At 41.6% G+C, this 20,709-nt stretch overlaps 4 protein-coding genes across 5 annotated transcripts; 3 read left to right on the top strand and 1 right to left on the bottom strand.

Moving 5' to 3' along the window:
* The first annotated feature begins 232 nt into the window (after positions 1-232).
* On the top strand, positions 233-4,391 carry LOC109640093 (inosine-uridine preferring nucleoside hydrolase-like). 2 transcript variants are annotated; one of them, XM_020103906.2, is made up of 9 exons: positions 233-383; positions 1,392-1,470; positions 2,396-2,576; positions 2,655-2,834; positions 3,082-3,193; positions 3,277-3,413; positions 3,652-3,729; positions 3,818-3,934; positions 4,022-4,391. In XM_020103906.2, the coding sequence occupies exons 3-9, from the start codon at positions 2,397-2,399 to the stop codon at positions 4,172-4,174; spliced, it is 957 nt and encodes a 318-aa protein (XP_019959465.2). In that variant the 5' UTR covers positions 233-383; positions 1,392-1,470; position 2,396; the 3' UTR covers positions 4,175-4,391. The 2 variants fall into 2 exon arrangements, with proteins under 2 accessions (XP_019959465.2, XP_019959466.2); XM_020103907.2 differs by lacking the exon at positions 1,392-1,470 and having other exon boundaries at positions 246-383.
* A 559-nt stretch (positions 4,392-4,950) lies between these two features.
* On the bottom strand, positions 4,951-7,723 carry unc50 (unc-50 homolog (C. elegans)). The gene is made up of 6 exons (XM_020103908.2): positions 7,589-7,723; positions 6,661-6,932; positions 6,413-6,533; positions 6,160-6,299; positions 5,795-5,902; positions 4,951-5,613 (listed from the first exon to the last, which is right to left on the bottom strand). The coding sequence occupies exons 1-6, from the start codon at positions 7,702-7,704 to the stop codon at positions 5,477-5,479; spliced, it is 894 nt and encodes a 297-aa protein (XP_019959467.2). The 5' UTR covers positions 7,705-7,723; the 3' UTR covers positions 4,951-5,476.
* Positions 7,724-8,203: 480 nt separating this feature from the next.
* LOC109640105 (NADH-ubiquinone oxidoreductase 75 kDa subunit, mitochondrial-like) lies at positions 8,204-14,051 on the top strand. Its single transcript, XM_020103928.2, has 19 exons — positions 8,204-8,335; positions 9,304-9,380; positions 9,661-9,752; positions 10,019-10,126; positions 10,286-10,362; positions 10,471-10,552; positions 10,649-10,779; positions 10,894-11,079; positions 11,166-11,300; positions 11,431-11,545; positions 11,703-11,848; positions 11,952-12,080; positions 12,388-12,517; positions 12,616-12,776; positions 12,868-13,022; positions 13,107-13,282; positions 13,374-13,508; positions 13,589-13,661; positions 13,747-14,051. Exons 2-19 carry the CDS (start codon positions 9,308-9,310, stop codon positions 13,836-13,838), a joined length of 2,196 nt encoding a protein of 731 aa, XP_019959487.2. The 5' UTR covers positions 8,204-8,335; positions 9,304-9,307; the 3' UTR covers positions 13,839-14,051.
* Positions 14,052-14,951: 900 nt separating this feature from the next.
* On the top strand, positions 14,952-19,867 carry LOC109640075 (ras-related and estrogen-regulated growth inhibitor). The gene is made up of 8 exons (XM_069520527.1): positions 14,952-15,086; positions 15,186-15,299; positions 16,561-16,617; positions 16,706-16,779; positions 17,107-17,245; positions 17,832-17,925; positions 18,112-18,183; positions 18,685-19,867. The coding sequence occupies exons 2-8, from the start codon at positions 15,248-15,250 to the stop codon at positions 18,791-18,793; spliced, it is 597 nt and encodes a 198-aa protein (XP_069376628.1). The 5' UTR covers positions 14,952-15,086; positions 15,186-15,247; the 3' UTR covers positions 18,794-19,867.
* Positions 19,868-20,709: the final 842 nt, after the last annotated feature.

Below are 20,709 nucleotides of genomic sequence, written 5' to 3'. Positions count from 1 at the left end.
ACATTTAAAGTCCCGTGCCCAATGCTAACACTCAAATTCATTTTAAAAAGGTTGTGATTACATGTCAGAACAAGAACTACAGCTCAGGTGGTAAGAGGACTGCTCAGGAACCCTGAGCACACAGATTCAAATCTTATAGGAGTCTGGGAGTTCTCCTCAGTGCAGAAGGGACTTGGTGGTGGGGAGCAGAGGGCTGCAGTGGGTCCCACCGGGTTCCCGCGGGACCCAACGCAAATCTCGCGAGAGCGTGCGGTTTGAGCTTTGCTGCGAACTGGAACGGGCTAAAAAAAACATTGCGGGATCGAGAAAAGTCTGCAACGGACTGAAATCTGTCACAAGCTCTGTGTTGGGGCGACACACCTGCTCTGCTCTCCCCGGTCAAAGTAAGCAGCTTCTCAAGGAGCGCTGTTCCTGACCAGTGCGTCAGAAGACACGAAACAAACAACCCCATGAATCTCTCTATTCATAGCCTATAAAATGACGTGTTTCTCCTGCGGGACGGGAGAAGACACAAAATCAATGCATCTCTGTTATTGTGCGGGCAGAAATTCTCAGAGCTTTGCGGATATGATATTTGAGGATGTTGACAATTCGTTGTTGTGTGAGATTTTTGTCACTAGATGTAATGTTTAATAGCCACATCCATTAGTTTACCACATGCTGCAGCCATATAATCCTTCATATGACACAGTTCCTCAGACAGCCTGAGCATGGAGGACGAATATAACATTTCCCAATTTCGTGGCAGGGGGCAGATAGACAGCAATGATTGCTCTTGTGCAAAGCTGGAATGCAAACTGAAAAAACCCCTGAAAAGATGCAGCAATGTCAGGGGACAAATATTTTATGCAAGCATGAAAAGCAGAAGTCACCATGAGGCTTTTATTCATGACAGATGCTTTAGACTCTAAAGTATCTGGGAACAATGTGTTCTTAAAAAAACTCTCTAAACTTTTAAAGAATTTTTTTAAGGACACATTGTTCCCATGCTTTTGTATCCAGCACAAGTTGTACTTCTCTGGTCGACAGATAGAAAGTCTTAAGTTGAAACTTTTTCCCCATGACACCTAATATATTTTCATTATTTTCATTTCAATTTTTAAAAGTTGTTGGATTTCATTATGAAGCTTTTATTTTTTTGAAAAAAAGGTTTTCTTTGAATTTGTGAAAGTGGAGTAGGTCATACAGCTTATTGTTCCCATCATGTTATATTTTGTTCCACCTTGTTTCTCTGGAGAAGTAAAAAGCCTGTTTTCCATCACAACGAATTCCAACAACAAGGATTTCAGCTCTGAAATCTTATCAAATTTTGCCTCTCTGTGGAAACATACCCTGGCCAGAGTGTGTTTCCTCTTACATAAGAAACTCCTTGTGCTTTTGGCTTTTAAAAGGCTGCAGCAAAGATAAGAGCACACAGCAGCTACAGCTCATCACACAGCAAACACCAGGACGACATCACTCATCCACAAAGTGAGACTCATTTTCTTAGTAGAATACTTTTATTATTCTCATTTACAACATGAATATCTGTCATTTTAACTTATATGAATTTAGATTTGACTTAAACAAGCTGTAAAATTAAATCAAAATGGAAATTGCTCAACCTGTACTTATTCATATTGTTTAGATTTGATTTTTTATACTTCATATGATATATACGTTTCTGACTCACAATTTTTTAAGTGTTTTAAAGCAGCAGTGTTACCTTTGCTGAGCAACAGCGCCCTCTGCAGCCATATGTGGTGATTAGTTATAAGCAATTAAATGGTTTTCATGGAAAGAAAAAACATAGGGTAATCCTATCCCTAACCCAAGCCTATAAATGTGTTGTCTGCATAAAGCTGAAACACAGCTTAACGGAAGATTTTACCCATAATCCCCAGCCTAGTGACGCAGAAGAGCTGCTGCTGTAAATCGACCAAACTCTGTTCAGAATTCTTTATATTTTAAATTTCACTTAAAATTCAAATTCAAACACTGTTTTTTTTTATTGACTTCCTGGTTCTTTTTAATGATACAGTTCAGCTTTACTCTTGAACTTTCCAGAACCTGGTTCTGAAAAGTTGCACACCTCTCTCTCTATTCCAAGTCAGTGAACCATCAAACAAATTTGAAGCTGCAGTTTTAAGTTGAAAAGTTGCATAGTGCTGCTTTAAAACACAGTTTGGTGCATGTTTGAAGGATCCACACTTCATTTGCTATAGATAAACGTTTGAATGCCATAAGCAAGTGTTCATTATAGAATATGTTTGCGAAGACACCACAGTTTTCCAGGAGTCATTCGTGTTTGTGTGTGTGTGTGTATGTTTGACAGGATGCAATAGAATGTCACAACTAACATTTGCAGAATTCAGAGGAGATTTACAACAGGACTCTTACTTGTGTTTGAGTGTAGCATGAAAAAAAAGCTGCTCATCGATGCAGACACAGGGGTGGACGATGCTCAGGCCATCATGGTGGCCCTGGCGGACCCCAATGTGGAGATTTTGGGGATCACCTGCTGCTATGGCAACACGCCACTTGAGAACGTCCTACACAACACGCTGCGAGTCCTGAAAGCCTGCAAAAGACTGGATGTAAGTTATATTATATTATATATATTATATATATCTGAGTGAGAGGGTGACACATGCCTACACAACTATCACACTCAGATTCCAGTGTACAGAGGATGCTCAGGGCCCCTTCTGGCCAACCGACGCCACGCTGGAGATTACCACGGGAAGGATGGCCTGGGTGATGTCCCGGACCCGGACGCCCCCGGCCTGGAGCTGCTGCAGAAGAAAAGAGGTGTGCCTGCCATGGTCAAGATTGTCAATCAAAACCCCGGAGAGGTGAGACACACACCGTAAAATTCCTTCGGACTTTCCTGTTTCAGTTCCTGATGGTAGGATTACTCATATGTAACATCTGAAGCTGCTGTAGACAAGGACGAGATTGATATGTATTGACTTTGACCTCTGACCTTTGTGGGGGGGTTTCTCTTTCGGTAAGCACGAGCCAGAAATACGTCTTGTTCTGAGGAAGCGTTCAGAGAAAAAGAAAAAAGTGTGTTTTTCTGTTTCATTGCTCTGTGTACAGGTGACCCTGGTGGCCACGGCCCCCCTCACTAACTTGGCCGTTGCAGTACAACTGGACCCCTCCCTCCCCAAGAAACTCAAGGCTCTTTACATCATGGGGGGAAACACAGACTGTATGTTAGTCATTTTAAAACATGAACACAGAAATACATGCATTTGTCCCTTCTGTTACATATGTGTGTGTGTGTGTGTGTAGCCAGGGGTAACACCACAGTGTGCGGAGAGTTCAACTTTGTAGCCGACCCCGAGGCTGCTCACATCGTGTTGGAGCGCTACACCTGCCCCACCTACATCGCCCCCTGGGAGTTCAGCTGCAGGAACAGTCTGCCATGGGTGAGGCTGCGAACGTGAACATTTCTGTCAGTCGTCTTACGGAGGTTCGGTTTGTGTTAGAAGGAGTTTTTATAGGTTTTTCAGAACAGTGGTGGAGAAATGGGTCCATTTCCCAGTGAATGCATTAAATGTCCCCTTGGATTGGGAAGTATTTATCCTTCTATTTAAAATATATTGTATATTTGCAGGTAAAGTCTATATTTAAATTTCAAACTAACCACCTATAACTTTTCCTTAGTCTTTCTGTGAGCACTGGTTGTCCCAAAACACAGAGAAGGCCTTGTTTATGAAGAAGATCACCAGCCTCTCAATGAAGGTAAGAACAGGGAGCTGTGAAACCCTCATTTGATAACTCTGACCCCTCCCATCACCAGTAAAAAGTCATTTCATGATATCTTCTGCAGAAAGCTCAGTCGGCCGAATATCAGAAGGAAATCACCGAAGGAAAAGGGTTCAACTCCTGTGACACCTACGCCATGGCTGCAGCCATCGACGACACATTTATAATAGAGAGTGAAGAGGTGAGCGGCCCCTGCGGTTTCTTCTTCTTTTAAAATCTCCGTCCAGCTCAAAACATTTTTCTTCCTTCCCTCCTTTTCCTGGCCCAGGTTGCCGTGGCAGTGGAGCTGGAGGGGAAATACACCCGAGGCATGATGGTGCTGGACTACATGGAGCTGCTGAAGAAGACACACAAGGTCACCATCATGCGGAACGTCGACCTGGAGAAGTTCAGGCAGATGTTCATGAACTCACTGAAGTAGAGAGATGCTGTGACAAGCTGAAGGCAGGAATACAACAACTTTTCTCATGTTTTCTTTGTTACATCATGAAAACGCATCTAACCAACAAATACACAGATTCTGAGCCGTAAGAACAGAATATAAAAAAACCCTCACACATGAGTGAGGAGGATTCAATAAGAGCCCATAAACTTCACGTTTCTTTACAAATTTGTGAATAAAGAAAGTGAGGATTGTTGGTTACATCTTATTTTGTGTGGTGGAAAAAGAACTAAAATGAAATTCAACTTCTAACTTCTATAACTTCATATGCTGTCTGAGAGCATTGTGTCATTAGAGCCAAGAAATACTACTGATGCTTCATATATATGTAGATTAAACATCTAATGAGGTATTTCCACTAATGGCTGATATTAAATGCTTGTATTATATATTATAAAACATAAACATTACAGGATGTTATTCCAGCACATGGTTGACATTATGTCGTCACCCATTGCAGGGACAACAGTGCCACTATAAGGCATTAGCGTGTTACTACAATTGCACTCTATTTTTCTATTTTACATTATTTTTCTCTTGATATTTACATATTGGACATAAAATGTGAAAGTGGAAGAAGTAAAAGAAGGATGGACATAGAAATGAAACCCAAAACAGTGACATGGAAGAAAAAGAAAGAAAGAAGGCCAGAGAAAGACAACAATTCATGATGCTATGAATGAGAATTAAAGTACAATAATTATTGTAAACAGTAAGTTCAGATTTATTTCTCCAGGAATTAAAGCCACATCCACTGAAATTAATAAAACCTTTTATTGAAAGTGCTCTGGAATGTACACTTCAAGAGAAAAAGAAAAGGAAAAAAAAGTTTGCATCCCACATTCCTCCACTTTCCTTTCCTCTCTTCAATAATCAGGATTTCATTTTGTTCTGTTTAGTTTTTTTTAAATGAAAACTCAAAGAAACAAAGCAAATTTCTCCTCTTCAGAAACAACGCTCCGTGTATATATTACAACCTGCCAGAGAACTATTTACAAATCATACAAAAAAGACCAACGATAAAAGCTCCATCTCTTCTGTCCCGTTGTTTCTGGAACTAGTCCAAACACACCACTCTTCAGCTTCAGGTCATCATGAGAGACAAACAGGAAATCAAGTGTGAGTCAGCGTCCCTCAACCTAGAGGTCCCAGTTTCCAGAGTCCCTCTCCACCAGATGTTGGCCGGCAGCGGCTAGAAATAGATTTGATGTCATCAAAACTGATTTTGTTGGCTTGTCGGCCTGAAGGCGTCTCGTGTCCAGTCTGAGGGGCAAACTGGTTCTACCGGACTCTGAATTTGTAGAATGAGCAGAGGCCCTGAGTCAAGTTCCAGCCCAAAGAGACGGAGAGAACGTAGAAGAGGCAGAGCAGAGCGAAGGGGTAGAGCAGCACCACCGTGTTCTGCAGGAAGGGAAGAGCTGCAGGGACGACACACGATGACGGATTAAAGACAGAAGATACTTTGTGTAAAGACATATAAAATCACACTAAAACATAAACTAATATAGTATATGATCATAACTCCAACCAATCAAAAAGTTGAGTTTTGAGCATCGCCTCCATGGACTGAATATAAAGATTGGGGTGAACGGGGCTTACCATTGTACCCTAAGAAGGTGATGTAGAGATAATAACCAATGGCAATGAGCCATAAAGTGTTTCCGACAAAGTATCCCAGGAACCAGTCTGAGTTTATCACCACAACATCTGAAACACACAAAATGACAAACTGCAAATACAGACACAACATCTGATAAAATAAATCTGTGTAAGTCTGGTGTTGATTTAGTTTTTATCTTGCTCTTATAACAAAAACTCTTTTTTTCCCCTGATTAAGTTGAAAATTTAAGACATTCTCGTCTTGGATATTTTATAGGAATGATTAAAACATGTTAAATGCACATTTAAAGATCATTTAACAGCTTGAACTGAATGGGGCTAAAAATCACACATCTTCAACTCACGGTTGATGAAGAAGAGCTGCAGAAAGTGCAGGATGACTAACAGTGGGTAGAACGCATTGAGGTGAACATCAAACGCGTAGCCCCACTCGACGTCAAAATTTCTGCTGGGTTGTTTTAGAAGGTACTTGTTGCTGATAACCCTGGAAAAGACAACAGAAGAACAGAATCCACCTTAGAGCTCAATTGTAAAATAGCGAGAGCGACAATGTGAAGATGATTTTCATACGGTAAACCAGACCAACTTGCGACCCACCACATGAGCGTCGATATGAGCAGGCCAACTCCTATACAGTCGACAAAAACCACCCACAGCAGAAGTTTCAGAGTTTCCAGGACACCCATGTCCAGCACCAGACCAAAGCCTAATGTTGACACTACAGACGAACACAGGGAGCATTTAGTTATCAGGATTAAACCAGCTGCATTAAGACGAGGAAGACAAATTGGTGTGAAAACTAACAAACAGATATAATTACAAGGTGTTTTTATCAACACACTCACCACACAGCCAGATGCTGAGCAGCACCAGGAACGCAGGGTCGTCCCTGGCCCACTGGTCCTTGGTCTGTTTCCTGTAGTGGAAGTTGCGGTAGACCCTCTGTGGCGACGTGAACAAGTACAGCATCTGCCATATGGCAAAATCAAAGTCCATCTGTCCGAAATGCAGCAGCCGCCGCAGGTACTTGTAGCGTTTGGCGCCCGCCGTGTGGCGTGCGGCGTCTCTGGAGCCAGGGGCGCCGTTGCTGTGCGGCGAGGTGGTCGGCAACATGGTGCTGCAGATTTGATTTCAAGTGCAAGAAGGTGAGGGAGATGACAGACAGGTTGAAATGCTCCAACAATCCTGATCCTGATCAATAGACTAAAACTGACTGTGTTGAGCTGTGTGGTTAACAACAGATACACAAAATGTACACAAGAATAAAACTGTACACAAGATAAAACTTAAAGACTGTCAGATCATGGACTTGGAGCTTGATTTTTTTGACTTTCTGATTGAACACCATTAGTTACAACACGTCTACAACAACACACACACATCGTGGCTCTTCAATAAATAACACACATATTTAGATGTGCACCACATTAAACCTTTTGTGTGCTATCACTGATAAGTCATTACAAATGGTGATATCACATAAACACAGCGTGTTACTGCAAAGCTAAGCTACACACTGACCAAGCTAAGCTAACTGATTGTTCACATATAAAACAATGACACATTGAGCAGTTATAACACACATTCTACGTATTTTATCTCTATAAACACTGATATAGGTTATATATTTAAGTTACTTGACGCTAGCAGACACAGTTAGCATGCTGCTAGCTAGTTTAATAAGATCAAACGGCCTGTTCAGTCTCGTTTCAGACAGATTTAGTATAAAAGGCAGATCAAAAACTAAATCGCTCCATGTCTGAGGATATTTACCAGTTTATTTTGTTGCACTCCTTCACAGGAGAAAGCACCAGGTCTAGTTTGTTTGTTGACGCTTCCTGATCTGGGAAAGAGACCACGTAGTGACTTCCGCTGAACTTCCGGGGCATCCTGGGAAATGTAGTCGAAGATGTAAAGCCAAGCTGTCCGGTGATCGTAAAACCCATTTTTGTTGTGTTAACAAATTACTGCAATCAACTCAATGGATTGTATGAGAGTGCAGTAAAAAATAAATAACTTCAAAACAAAACATCATGTCATGTCAACGCATCAAGGTTTTATTGTGAAAATCAGGATCTTGTTTTAATCTGAATAAACGACGACCTTCTTTTATCTGAATAATAACTTTATTAAATGTTGAATTGCTGACAGACACATGGACGAGAATAGAAACTTAAGGCATTCCAACAAAGTACGAAGAAAAATACACCATCATATCTGAATGACCATATATTTAATACTAAAGTGTCATATTAATACTACTACCACTACTATCGCTAATAATAATAATAATAATAATAATAATAACATCAGCAATAATAACAATAATTATTATTATTATAAGTTAATTAAAAGTCTCTTTTTATTTTAATTTAAAAACTTTTATGGTGAAATTCAAAGTCTAACCTCAAACGGAAGTGAGCTGTAACGCCACTTCCGCTAACAGCTGCCATCGTTATACCACTGGTAGTTCAGACTCAGTTCACCGCTGTTCTGGTCCAGAAGGCCAAATAGCGAAAGGTAAGACCGAAAAGCGACAATATTCTCTTACATGCGTTTGAGTTTTTACGTTATTTAACCGCAAATAAAGTGTAAAAGTACGCGTTGGACCCATTAACCCGCAGTTACCCTCTTACAACACTGTGTCCTTGACTAGCGCTCTGAGCTAACGCTGCTAGCTTGCGTCCTCTCTGCAAGGTTCATGCTGCTTTTAGCTCCTTCTCGTGTCCTCGTTGCTTTATAACAGTTTGTACTCGTGCCATCATATTAACATGTCGTGGAAAACCCACCTGTCCTCTGTGCTTTATGTCCCTGAAACGTCCCGTGGTGGTAGGACAATAACACGTTGTTGTTGATAGCTTGTTAGGTTATCAGCGCTAGCACTGGGACTCATTCCAAAACAACAAACCCTGCAATAAAAGATGCTTCATGAAAACCTGTTGGTTTGACTGTGACATAAGTTTTGAGGTTGTTCAGCAGTTGGATGAATGTTTTGCCTTAAAATGCTGACTTTAAAGATTGTATCTAAACTTTGTCATGTCACAGTTTATGGAACTACTTTAAATTCAATGATTTCTTGTAAAAGAAGAATTGCAGACAGGCTCAAGCCATTCTGGTTTCTGTGTCATGACAGCATCATCAAAACAGTGTCATAGGTTTGTTTTCTCAGCGCTTAACAAGCCACTAACATTTGTACTGCGATGGAGTTGAAACAAATAGTCAAGCAGTCAATTAATCCCACGCTTTTTATAGTTGATGAATCCTTTAGGTCACTTTTGTACAGAAATGTCAGCGACTGTAACAGAAACTATTTAGGATTTGCTCTTTCTTAAAATGATTACTGTTCAAATTTGAATGTTTACTTTGCTGAACTGAGCATTTGCTGCTCAAAGTCTCCCAAAATCAAGTGAGATCGCAGATTTCTTAAATTACATTTGATACATGGCATTTCTGAATAATATTAACTCACATGTTGCTTCCTCTCACAGCGTCATGTTGCGACTGCCGGCTGTCGGCCGGGCTCTAGCCGGTGCTGCCAAGGGCAGTCTGGCTCCCTCCAACACCGGTAAGATCAGAAGTGTGTGTGTTTATACAAGTCTGTAATTACATCTGTGCATGTGTCAAGGTTCCTCACTGGAATTGCTCAAGGTCCTTGTGTACATTTGTAAATTAGAATTGTATATATACATGTGTATAAATATATATTTGTCTGAAATGCAGGTCTGCTTAATATACAGATTTATTTCTATGACACCTTTGTGGGAACTGAGTAATTGTTACACATGTTCATTTGTATTAATATATTGCTAGAATTTCAACAACTGATGTTTTATTTGCATTTTCAGTGCGTACATTAGTGCGTGCTGCCAGCAACATGGTGGAAGTGTTTGTGGATGGGAAACCAGTGGAGGTGGAGCCAGGAACCACTGTCCTCCAGGTAAGAGGCATCAGATTATTTTACTGCAAACTAATACAGACAGATAATTTCCTGGCAATAATTTGGTGTCTACTTCAGTTTTCTCAAAAAGTTGAAAGACCTGTTGTTACCAAGCATTACTGGTTGTTTTTAATTAGTTCCTTCTTTATTAAAGTATCATTAATTAGTTATTCAAGTACTTGGTTACTGTCTGTAAGACAACACATTGGTGCAGTTTTCCTAATGGTTGTTGTTGTTGTCTGAATTATCTTTCTTTTCCCTATCAGGCGTGTGAGAAAGCAGGAATCCAGATCCCCAGGTTCTGTTACCATGAGCGCCTCTCAGTGGCAGGAAACTGCCGTATGTGTTTGGTGGAGATCGAGAAAGCTCCAAAGGTAAAAAGATATTATCCGTTCATCTTTAGCCACATTATTTTAGTAGCCACAAGATTGAACAAGCACTGAAAGAGAAGTTGCAATGGAATAGAAACTGCTGTTAATGTTTGTGTTTGAGTGTCATATCTGATTTGTGTGTATTTTGTTGTGTGCCTTCAGCCGGTAGCAGCCTGTGCCATGCCCGTCATGAAGGGTTGGAACATCCTCACTGACTCAGAGAAAACACGCAAAGCCAGGTACAAGTTCAAATACGATTCAGTCTTTTGTCAAACTTTTAAATATGTCCCTTTAGGTAATAAACAACTGTGAATGAACTTCATGAGTGTTTGTGTTTGCATCATTAGAGAAGGGGTGATGGAGTTCCTGCTAGCCAACCACCCACTGGACTGCCCCATCTGTGATCAGGGAGGAGAGTGTGATCTGCAGGTAATTATAGGACAAGGTTATCGACGTTGAAGATTCAGTTGAATGAGATTAGTTGAAAAAGTCAGTTTAAAAACAATCTGCATGCGGTGTTCCCAGGATCAATCCATGCAGTTTGGTTCAGACCGCAGTCGTTTCTCAGAAGGGAAGAGAGCGGTGGAGGACAAAAACATCGGGCCACTCATTAAAACCATCATGACCCGCTGCATCCAGTGCACACGCTGTGTCCGGTAATCATGAACATCCATACCTCGTCTATCAGGAATAATGTGATAATCTTATTGTTTTTTATCGTAATTAAATTAGTGAAATATACTGATATCTTTTGTTTGTTTAATTTGAAGTTTTGCCAGTGAGATCGCTGGTGTGGAAGACCTGGGAACGACAGGAAGAGGAAACAACCTTCAGATCGGGACGTACGTTGAGAAGATGTTTATGTCAGAGTTGTCAGGAAACGTTATTGATGTCTGTCCCGTGGGAGCGCTCACCTCCAAACCCTATGCATTCACCGCACGACCTTGGGAGACGAGGTAGGACAGGGTTTTAATCTTCAGTTAAGCCAATGGAGTTACTGCTATATTTGTTTTGTAAATTCAATCTTCTGCTGTCTTTGTAGGAAAACCGAGTCGATCGACGTGTTGGATGCTGTGGGCAGTAACATCGTGGTGAGCACCAGAGGAGGTGAGGTGATGAGGGTGATGCCTAGGCTGAACGAAGACGTCAATGAAGAATGGATCTCTGACAAGACCAGGTGAGGCGCAGACAGAAAATATAAACCTGTTATTATAACATGTAAATTGATTCAAAAGCATCAGATTTAAAAGTTATATACATACATGTTGCTTTGTAGCTTGACTGATGAGTGAAACTTGTGTTTTCAGGTTTTCATATGACGGTCTGAAGAGACAGAGGTTGACACAACCAATGGTTAAGGACGACTCAGGTCAGCTGACCCCAACTACCTGGGAGGATGCTCTCACTCGTGTCGCTGGAGCAGTAAGTGTGTGTCTGCTTCTTTATGCAACCTGTCTGTTTATTCCTCTTTCTGTAGTTGTACTATGGTGATGGGAGATGTGATACCAATGCTCTCTGTCTGTTAAAAGAGGTATCATCGTATGTGCGTTAATGCTCGTCTGTGTGTGTTTGTGTGTAGCTGCAGAGCGTGCAGGGCAGTGGGGTTGCAGCCATCGCGGGAGGGATGGCTGACGCTGAAGCTCTGGTCTCCCTCAAAGACCTCCTCAATAGATTTGACTCAGAAAACCTCTGCACCGAGGAGATCTTCCCCATGGAGGGGGCAGGGTAAGTCTGCTTATGTGGTCATGAAGGTTGTGAGTCTCTTTATATGTGCAGTGTATCACCATATTTATCAGCTGACTGTTTTTTTTTCTTGCTCTCTCTGCAGTACTGACCTGCGCTCCAACTACCTGTTGAACTCGCGCATCACCGGCATTGAGGACTGTGATCTGCTGCTACTCGTAGGAACCAACCCGCGCTACGAAGCCCCGCTGTTCAACGCCAGAGTTCGCAAGAGGTAAAGTCACACATCACATAGAAAGACAGAAACATGAGGCGTCCATTAAGTTGGGAGAACTGCAAAGGATAGAATTAGGAAAAATACTAGGTCCTACATTACCCATGATGCAGCTCGCCAGCAACTTCAAACACTTTTTAAATCAGGCTCTGTCATAAAATTCTATTCTCCAAATTTAAAATGTGATGATACAATTGATGTCATGTAATGGTTCATTATCACTTATTTCCACTATTTCATCATTAGTTTTCATGATATTTGAACTTATGAGTGTAATCGTTGTCCCATCATCTTCCTTCTCTGTCAGCTGGCTCCATAATGAGCTGCGTGTTGCCATGGTGGGTCACAGCGTTGATCTGAGCTACACGTACGACCACCTGGGGGAGGACACTTTGGTGCTGAAGGAGCTGGCTGACGGCACACACCCCTTCTGCCAGGTAACGTACACAAACAAACATGAAGGCTGATCGGTTCGGAGAATTTGGTGTAAGATGATGAACTGATGGTTTTTTTCCCTCTTCTGTTTTGTCTCCAGGTGCTTTCAGCTGCGAAGCGTCCAGTCGTGGTGGTGGGCAGCAGCGCTCTGCAGCGAGAAGATGGAGCTGCCATTTTGGGCACCGTCTCCACCATCGCTCAAAATGCAAGGACCAGCAGTGGGGTGGAGGAGGGGTGGAAAGTCCTCAATGTCCTGCACAGGTAGAACTTGTGTGAAGTTTGTAAGATTTAATACACGAGTAGTTACTTCCTGCTCATACTTTAAGTGTGTACTATGCGTGTGTGTTTCCAGAGTGGCCAGTCAGGTGGCTGCGTTGGATCTGGGCTACAAGGCTGGTGTGGACGCCATCAGGAACAATCCACCCAAAGTCCTGTTCCTGTTGGGAGCTGATGCCGGCTGCATCACCAGAGCTGACCTGCCTAAAGACAGTCTCATTATCTATCAAGGTATACACACACACATGCACACAGATGAAAAGGAAAGTCAAACTCCACTTATATCCACTTATATATTTTAACCTCTCCATCCAGGTCACCATGGCGATGTAGGAGCACCAATGGCAGACATCATCCTACCCGGTGCAGCGTACACAGAGAAAAATGCCACTTATGTGAACACTGAAGGCAGGAGCCAACACACCCGGGTGGCCGTCACAGCCCCTGGAATGGCCCGAGAGGACTGGAAGATCATCAGAGCTGTGTCTGATGTGAGCAGGATGTTTCTCACAAAGAAAAAACAAACGCTCCTACTGCACGTCAACATTTAATTTGACCACAGAAACGTTTGTGTGTTTGCAGCTGGCTGGAGTGGCGCTGCCCTACGACTCCTTGGATGAGGTCCGTGCCAGACTAGCAGAGGTTGCTCCAAATCTGGTGCGGTACGACGACATAGAGGAAGCGAACTACTTTAAACAAGCAATCGAACTTGCCCAGGTACACACACACACACACACACACACACATTCACACGTGCAATTTTTCACTTCTCTTGATTCACCTGTTTCCTCTCTCAGGCAGTGAATCAGGACCTCATAGCAGCTCCTCTGGTGCCTCCTCAGCTGACAGTGAAGGACTTCTACATGACAGGTACGTGTGTGTGTATTTGGTTAAAATTTTAAATATATAGAAATGTAAAATAAACTTCTCACGTCTGCACCTTTTCTGTTGTCAGACTCCATTAGCAGGGCTTCGCAGACGATGGCAAAATGCGTGAAAGCCGTCACAGAAGGAGCCGCTGCTGTCGACGAGCCATCGATTTGCTGAATCACACCCACATACAAACAAACAATAATAAACTCTCCCTCCATCGACGAAATAACCAACCGACACTTCTCTGGAAAAATCTCAGCGTTGCTCCTTAATTTAAAGTTGTTACTTGTTGTATACAGTTGAATTGTTTTCGCTCCTGAGAACGAGCTTGTTGAACAAAACTGAGAAACGTATAAAATATGAATAAAATCTTATGTCTTTACTCCAGATCCGTGGTTTGTGTCGCTGTTTGTCCTCACGGGAAAATATTAGACTGATCTAGACAGGGAACTGAACAGACCTTGACAAAAAGGTGTAGAATTTGAACAACACATTAACATCAGATTAAAGGCATCATTGCCACCATTGCAATTACGTATGTAACTTAATTCCTTTATATTTTCGACAGGTTGAGAACTTTTACTTGATTAACTACCTGCAGAGAACAAAATCTGCAGTGGCCCTGAAGTGAAAATCAAAATACAAAACGGCAAATAAGGAAACACAGCAGCAGATGAAGCTATGACGAAATACAATGACAAATAAGAACATTTGCATTTCAGGGTGAGCATTAAAAGACACTGACGAGCATTTGCCAAAAAATGCACTTTGACGTGTGGTGAAATCTGGCTTAGTGCACAATCCTGCTGACTTACAGGATGTTTGAAAGAATCTGAGTTCTTATCAAGTCACGGCTGCTGGAGCAGTGAAGTAAATAAGCTCAGACTCTAAATGACCTGCGACTGTTTGTTGTCCAGCTGTTATCTGAAAAGCTACAGCTGCAATTACAGCACGGGTGTAATTGCAGCTTCAGTTCCAGACACATTCATTGTGTTTGTTTTTGGGCGTAACACACCGCACCACACCCATGTTCCAAAAACATCCCTCCAGTTCACCAAGCATTTTATTGGAGCCTCTCCAACCGTTATAGTGAGGTGGGAGTTTACCGTCATCTCAGAATCAGTATTCAGGGTTTTGGCACGTCTCTTAAAAGTGTGTCTACACGTGTCTTGAATGGATCCAGAATGGGAACCTGGCTCCTGGAGATGGACAAATGGCTCTTGTCATATACTGTTCCCTGAAGAAGAGAGAGAGAGAGAAAGAGAGGGAGAGAGCCCTTAAAAGCAAACACAAGCAGAGAGGCACACACACTTAAACACACAGAGACGGAGAAGAGACAGTCCCATCCCTTCTCTTAGTCTGCTCAGTGTCTGACTCTCAACATTATTTCACTCCATATCTGGAACTCATTTCCACCTAAAGGTGAGTATTGCTGCAACTTCTAGTGTTTACTTATAGATCCACCTAACTATATATATTTCTATGTTTGTACATTGGGATATATTTTGGTCTCCTCCGTAGGGTTTTCATGCTGGGACAAACAGGACAGGAGGCAGTGGACTAACAGTGGCCCTGGCAGTAAAATGGTTCCAGTTAAACTCCTCATTCTGGGAGCTCAGAACACTGGAAAAACCGGTAAACTCCACACAGCAACACACACACACACACACACACACACACACAGGATGGGCATACGAGCGTAAATCTTTGGATTATATAAGAGCAGCAAAAATCCAACTAAAGGAATTTAAAGGTGAGTTTAGGGTTAGATGTTGTTCATGGTTGCAGAGGTTTTTTTGCTAAATATGGAGACGTTACACGGGGGTCGAGGTTGACCCGTCTTCCTGAGCACTGAAGTGGAAACGTCTCCAAACACTTCTGTGACCTCGTCTGACTGTTTTACTGCCAAACCACTGTCTGTCTCCCATCATGTCCACTTTCATGGTGGAGATTCCTTCACTGTGTTTTGCTTTTCATACATGAATCATGATTTCCTTGAAATATTAGAATCCTTTTCTAGCCTAACAGAAAAAAACAACTAAAAGAACATCAGTCAAATATCATTTAGGTAATTTTATTAAAATCAGTATAACCTTCAATCAACTTCTGTGTATAAACAAGACTATTTGCATCAGACACCTGTACAACAGATTTATTTCATACATGTTCCTGTGCACATATATGATGATCTTTCCTAGAAACGTCAGACATGCTTTCACCCTTAATATGTGAAGGATGCAGGAGAATGTTGGTTATGTTGTGTGGTTGTTGTTGTTGCAGGATCATTTTAAAAACTACTGTACGGATGGAAGCTTGGTGGAAAGATGAGGATTTTTCACTTTCTTTAACATAGTCAGCCTGTCTGTCTCACAGACATTTCCATGGATCTTGATGAAAAGAATTTAAAGTATGGAGGATGGAGGTATGCACCCGAGTTGTCTGTGCAGTCTTGGGTCAGTTCACAATGGAGATGAGAGGAATTTAGTTTCTGATATTCCCATAAAAAACATAAAGATTGTGAATTGTCAAAAGCAGCTGAACCTCAGAGCAAAAGTCATCTGTAAAGCTTCGAATAACAAGTCGAAGAAGCTTAGAGAACCTTTTTCAATGTGTCTGAAAATGAGCCCTCGAACACCAGACGCTCAAGTCAAACAAACATGAACCCGTCCAGACGCCTTCCACACAAACACTGAGTGTTTGTGCATCTGTTTAAACAAGTCAGGAAACTTCACAAAGAGGATCCTTCTCAAAGCGTCAGTGACATAATGTAACATGAACACACAGATCAGATGCAAGTGTCTGTGTGTGTGTGTGTGTGTGTAAATTCTGCAGAATAACTTTGTGAGTGTCTGCTGTGTTTTTGGCTCCAGTCACCGAGTCTGTTTTCTGTCTCCAGCGCTGTGCGTCCGTTTCATAACAAAACGCTTCATTGGCGAATACGACCATAAAAAAGGTAAGACCGCAATATCACAATAAACGTTACATTGCTTAGATCACTGATTAGATAATATGAATATAATGTGTCTGTTACTTTGCTGCAGAGGTGACCTACAGATGTAGTCGGGTGGTGGACCAGGAAGCTGTGGACATGGAGATTTTGGACATAGCTTGTAAAGTAAGTTTTGAAATTGTGTGTCTGTGAATTCCTGGATGACAGAGCCCAGGGAGCAGTTAAGGCCAAAGGATCATGGCCATTAATACACACACACACACACACACACACACACACACACACACACACACACACACACACACACACACACACACACACACACACACACACACACACACACACACACTCACACACTCTTCAAAACTCAAAACTCTCTTTGGCAAATAAGGACATTTCCTTTATTCATGCCAATAAATCTTTTTCAATGGTCTTTAATATCTTTGAATGCGTCATAGTTTCCCGTATTCACTGAGGCATGATCTTCTCCAGGAGAGCACTGTGGCATCTCTGGAGTCATCTATCCGCTGGGCTGATGGTTTCCTGCTGCTCTACTCTATCACACAGCGGCTCAGTTTCCTGGAGGTCCCGCGACTCAAGAATCTCATCGACCAAACCAAACAGAGCCTGGGTAGGAACAGACTCCTCTGACTGTGACATTACAGATTTCATTGGGACATGTGGAGTTTTTCACTGTAAATAATTCCACAAGGAGATACCAATAGTCAAAACCTAATAAGTGGCTTTTTACTTATTTTGTAAGATCATTTAATTTCTAATATCCCTACACAGAAACTTTACTATATTTAACTGTCAGTGTCTAAAAGACGTATGAGACAGAATGTACAGAGAGTCACTGTTGAGGTGGTGAGCCAGCAGTTTGATCTCCAGAGGAACTGTGTGTTCACTATGTTCACTGTGTAAGTGCAGCTGGTCTCTGTTCATCCTCTGTTTGACATCTGTCCATTGTCATCTACTCACACACACTCACATGTACCTTCCATGTTAAGAGGGACTTGTCCCCTGTAGGTAACATGTTAACAGGACACAGAGATAACAACATCATTTCGGTTTATTGTCTTCTCTCTGTGTGTGTGTGTGTGTGTGTGTGTGTGTGTGTGTGTGTGTGTGTGTGTGTGTGTGTGTGTGTGTGTGTGTGTGTGTGTGTGTGTGTGTGTGTGTGTGTGTGTGTGTGTGTGTGTGTGTGTTTGTGTCAGTCGTTCCTACATTGCTAGTAGCAAATAAGGCCGATTTGGAAATAGGACGGGAGGTGACAGCAGAGGAAGGACAGAGACTGGCCAAGGATTTAAGGTTTGTGTGCATGTGAAGTTTCCATTCTACTGTACTTATTAGTATGTACTAATACGAAACCTTTTCATTTGTCATTTGTCAGAGAAATTCAAGTGTGTGTGTGTGTGTGTGTGTGTGTGTGTGTGTGTGTGTGTGTGTGTGTGTGTGTGTGTGTGTGTGTGTGTGTGTGTGTGTGTGTGTGTGTAGTTGTGGTTTCAGGGAGCTGTCAGTGGCCGAAGCTATTTCAGCTGTGGAGGCAGCAGTGTTTCAACTCATCAGGTGTGTTTTATCTGTGTTAGATGTAACTTGACGCAGTTTGTGGCACACGCACACACACACACACACACACACACTCTCACTCTCACTCTCACTCTAAACAATCCTTGTGTAGACTTTTGAGGATGTGATTGATTTACTCTTTGCAAAAGCACAAAGGAAATGAAGGAGCGAGAAGACAAATCGAGAGTGGCTGGAAAAGAAAGCAATACAAAATCGTTAGAAAGATATTTTGTTTTCTTTTTGTGAGGTTTTAATTAAATTCAGTCACAGTCTATTTTATATCTGACGGCACATGTATTGTTAAGTTCCCTGTGAGAACAAAGCTGATTAAATATATTTATTTCTTTAAAACTAACTTCAAGAACAACAATAAAGTAAATATGCAACAGAGCAAGTTTTTATAACCACAGAGAGGAGACTCTTCATATGTCTCATGTGTCCTTGCAATCTGCAGTTAGTGGTGATCATTATTGGTGACATATTGTGTCTTGTGACCGACAGGCTGGTGTTGGATCATCAGCGGCCTCTGCCTGACCGGCGCTCCTACATGCTCACGGTTCGCCACGCTCTGACCAGGAAACTGACGCGATCCAAGACCATGCAGTGGTGACACAGCAGACAAACGCTTCACCAGCTACAGTCACAGAGGGACATTTGATAAAACACTGCTGATTTCATGATATCAACTCTGTAGCACTGAAACAAAAAGATGTTTGGTCGTTGTCTTGTTTAAGCTTCGACCTTTCTGGATTCAGGGATTGTGGGTCTACTACATACGATTTAAAGCTGATGAGTTCAAGATATTAAACTTTAAGCTAAACTGGTCGAACATACAGTTTATGATATTGCTGCACAATTTCAGTGCATTCATCTGGAAAAGAGGCAGAAGCAGGATGAATACAATGAGGTTCTTAGGCCAGGCAAAGACATTTTATTTATAAAGCATCTAAAAACATTGCAGAGACAAAATTAAAATTTAAAATCAAAAAGCACAATTAAAAAAAAGAAAGAGGTTAATTAGGTAAACTAAAGAAAAAGGATACATTTTTATTAAAAATGAGTTAAAGGAGTAAAATTATACAAATAAAATAGATAGAAATATGTTAAATATTGGTATATTTACTGAACATGTATAGAAGTTAGTGTCCTAATTTGTAGTGTGTTTCATCCTCCACTGGAGGGTGGCACAGTCACAGTCTGCATAGTGGGTCAAATACACTAAATGGCCAAATGTATGTGGACACCCTGGTGCAGCTGGATGGACAACAGAGAAGCGGATGCAGCAGCAGATTGATTCCCATTCTTTTAAAATGAGATGATCCCAATGTTACGGTGTCCACATACTTTTGTCATTCCTGTCAACCGCATTATCCTCACACATGTTGATTTCTCCTACCTGTAGATAAACAACAGAGTTAAACTTGTACTTGTTGTGCGTAGATGATGTAACGGCATGTAAAGGACAAGACTGGCTTTTATCACAGTGCTGGCGTTATTCAGCTCGGTTTCTGTCGTCCTCCTGTGTATCCCCCTCTCCTCATCGCTCACTCTGAACTTCTGAACTCCACCCTCGACAAGAGAAAGAGGGGAAACAAGAAAAAAACGTTAACAGGGGAGGAACACATTGGCTTTTTATTTGTGAGGAGCAGAGGAGGGAAGAAGAATAAAAGCTGCCGAGTCTGAATACATGTTTGTGCAGACTGTTTTATCTCCAGCCACATGTAAAGATAAAATGGGAAACCTACCTACTCTCCATCCCACCACCCTGTCCACTACTTTTATACATGAATTCCTCCACCCAACAAACCACCAACAAGCTCCTGTCTGGGCTTAATGCACAAACACAGAGGATGAAATGGGTGCAGGAGGTTTCAGATTTGGTCTTTTTTAGCTTTTTCTTTGCATCAATTTCCATTTTTATACTTTTTACGTCCAGAATCCTTTCACCAGTTTCAACTGAATATATTTGCTTTCTGTCATTTTCTCCTGTTTAACAGTTTCTGGTGGGACCTGTCCTTAAAATGCAGGATTTAAACTAATGCAATTTCAAAGTTTGATACAAGGCAAGATAAAACACAATATTGCAATCGAAACGTTACAATATGGGATATTTGCCATAAAGTAAAAGTAGGAACAAAGAAACATCTATAAAAAAAAGGATGTGAGTAGGAACATCTGCTGCCTCCTGTAGTTAGTTGCTTCACCTAATATCAAATCCCAAATGAGTATTAGTTTTTTTTTTTTAAACGGAACAGGTCATAAGTACAAATTAATTATGTGCTTTTGGTGATGGTTTGTTGGGGGTTCATTTTCAGATTAGAACTTAATGGGAGCCCTGTTAGGTTTTGTGCAGACTTGTTTCCGACTGCTTGGACGTAGAAGTCATTAATGTTAAAGTATGATTTTGTATTCACAGTCATGAGAGAGTGCTGCTGTGAATAAGCCTGTTAATCTTCAGCAGAGGGGTTGATGAAGACAGAAGATGTGACGATGAAGAGGAGCTGTGTGACGGTGACAGTGTTGTGA

This window comes from Paralichthys olivaceus, chromosome 24, assembly GCF_024713975.1.
Source record: "Paralichthys olivaceus isolate ysfri-2021 chromosome 24, ASM2471397v2, whole genome shotgun sequence".
NCBI lineage: Eukaryota > Metazoa > Chordata > Actinopteri > Pleuronectiformes > Paralichthyidae > Paralichthys > Paralichthys olivaceus.
This window is presented reverse-complemented; position numbering and strand designations above follow the sequence as displayed.

Excerpts from the sequence above, each read along its gene's own strand:
- LOC109640105 (XM_020103928.2), top strand. The coding sequence starts at position 9,308 with ATGTTGCGACTGCCGGCTGTCGGCCGGGCTCTAGCCGGTGCTGCCAAG. Across the intron at positions 10,127-10,285 it reads AGATCGAGAAAGCTCCAAAG|CCGGTAGCAGCCTGTGCCAT; the intron begins GTAAAAAGATAT and ends GTGTGCCTTCAG. Across the intron at positions 13,283-13,373 it reads TCATCAGAGCTGTGTCTGAT|CTGGCTGGAGTGGCGCTGCC; the intron begins GTGAGCAGGATG and ends GTGTGTTTGCAG.
- LOC109640093 (XM_020103906.2), top strand. The coding sequence starts at position 2,397 with ATGAAAAAAAAGCTGCTCATCGATGCAGACACAGGGGTGGACGATGCT. Across the intron at positions 2,577-2,654 it reads AAGCCTGCAAAAGACTGGAT|ATTCCAGTGTACAGAGGATG; the intron begins GTAAGTTATATT and ends TATCACACTCAG. Across the intron at positions 3,414-3,651 it reads GCAGGAACAGTCTGCCATGG|TCTTTCTGTGAGCACTGGTT; the intron begins GTGAGGCTGCGA and ends ACTTTTCCTTAG.
- unc50 (XM_020103908.2), bottom strand. The coding sequence starts at position 7,704 with ATGCCCCGGAAGTTCAGCGGAAGTCACTACGTGGTCTCTTTCCCAGAT. Across the intron at positions 6,300-6,412 it reads CTCATATCGACGCTCATGTG|GGTTATCAGCAACAAGTACC; the intron begins GTGGGTCGCAAG and ends TGTCTTTTCCAG. Across the intron at positions 5,614-5,794 it reads CACCTTCTTAGGGTACAATG|CTCTTCCCTTCCTGCAGAAC; the intron begins GTAAGCCCCGTT and ends TCGTCCCTGCAG.
- LOC109640075 (XM_069520527.1), top strand. The coding sequence starts at position 15,248 with ATGGTTCCAGTTAAACTCCTCATTCTGGGAGCTCAGAACACTGGAAAA. Across the intron at positions 15,300-16,560 it reads TCAGAACACTGGAAAAACCG|CGCTGTGCGTCCGTTTCATA; the intron begins GTAAACTCCACA and ends TTCTGTCTCCAG. Across the intron at positions 17,926-18,111 it reads AGACTGGCCAAGGATTTAAG|TTGTGGTTTCAGGGAGCTGT; the intron begins GTTTGTGTGCAT and ends GTGTGTGTGTAG.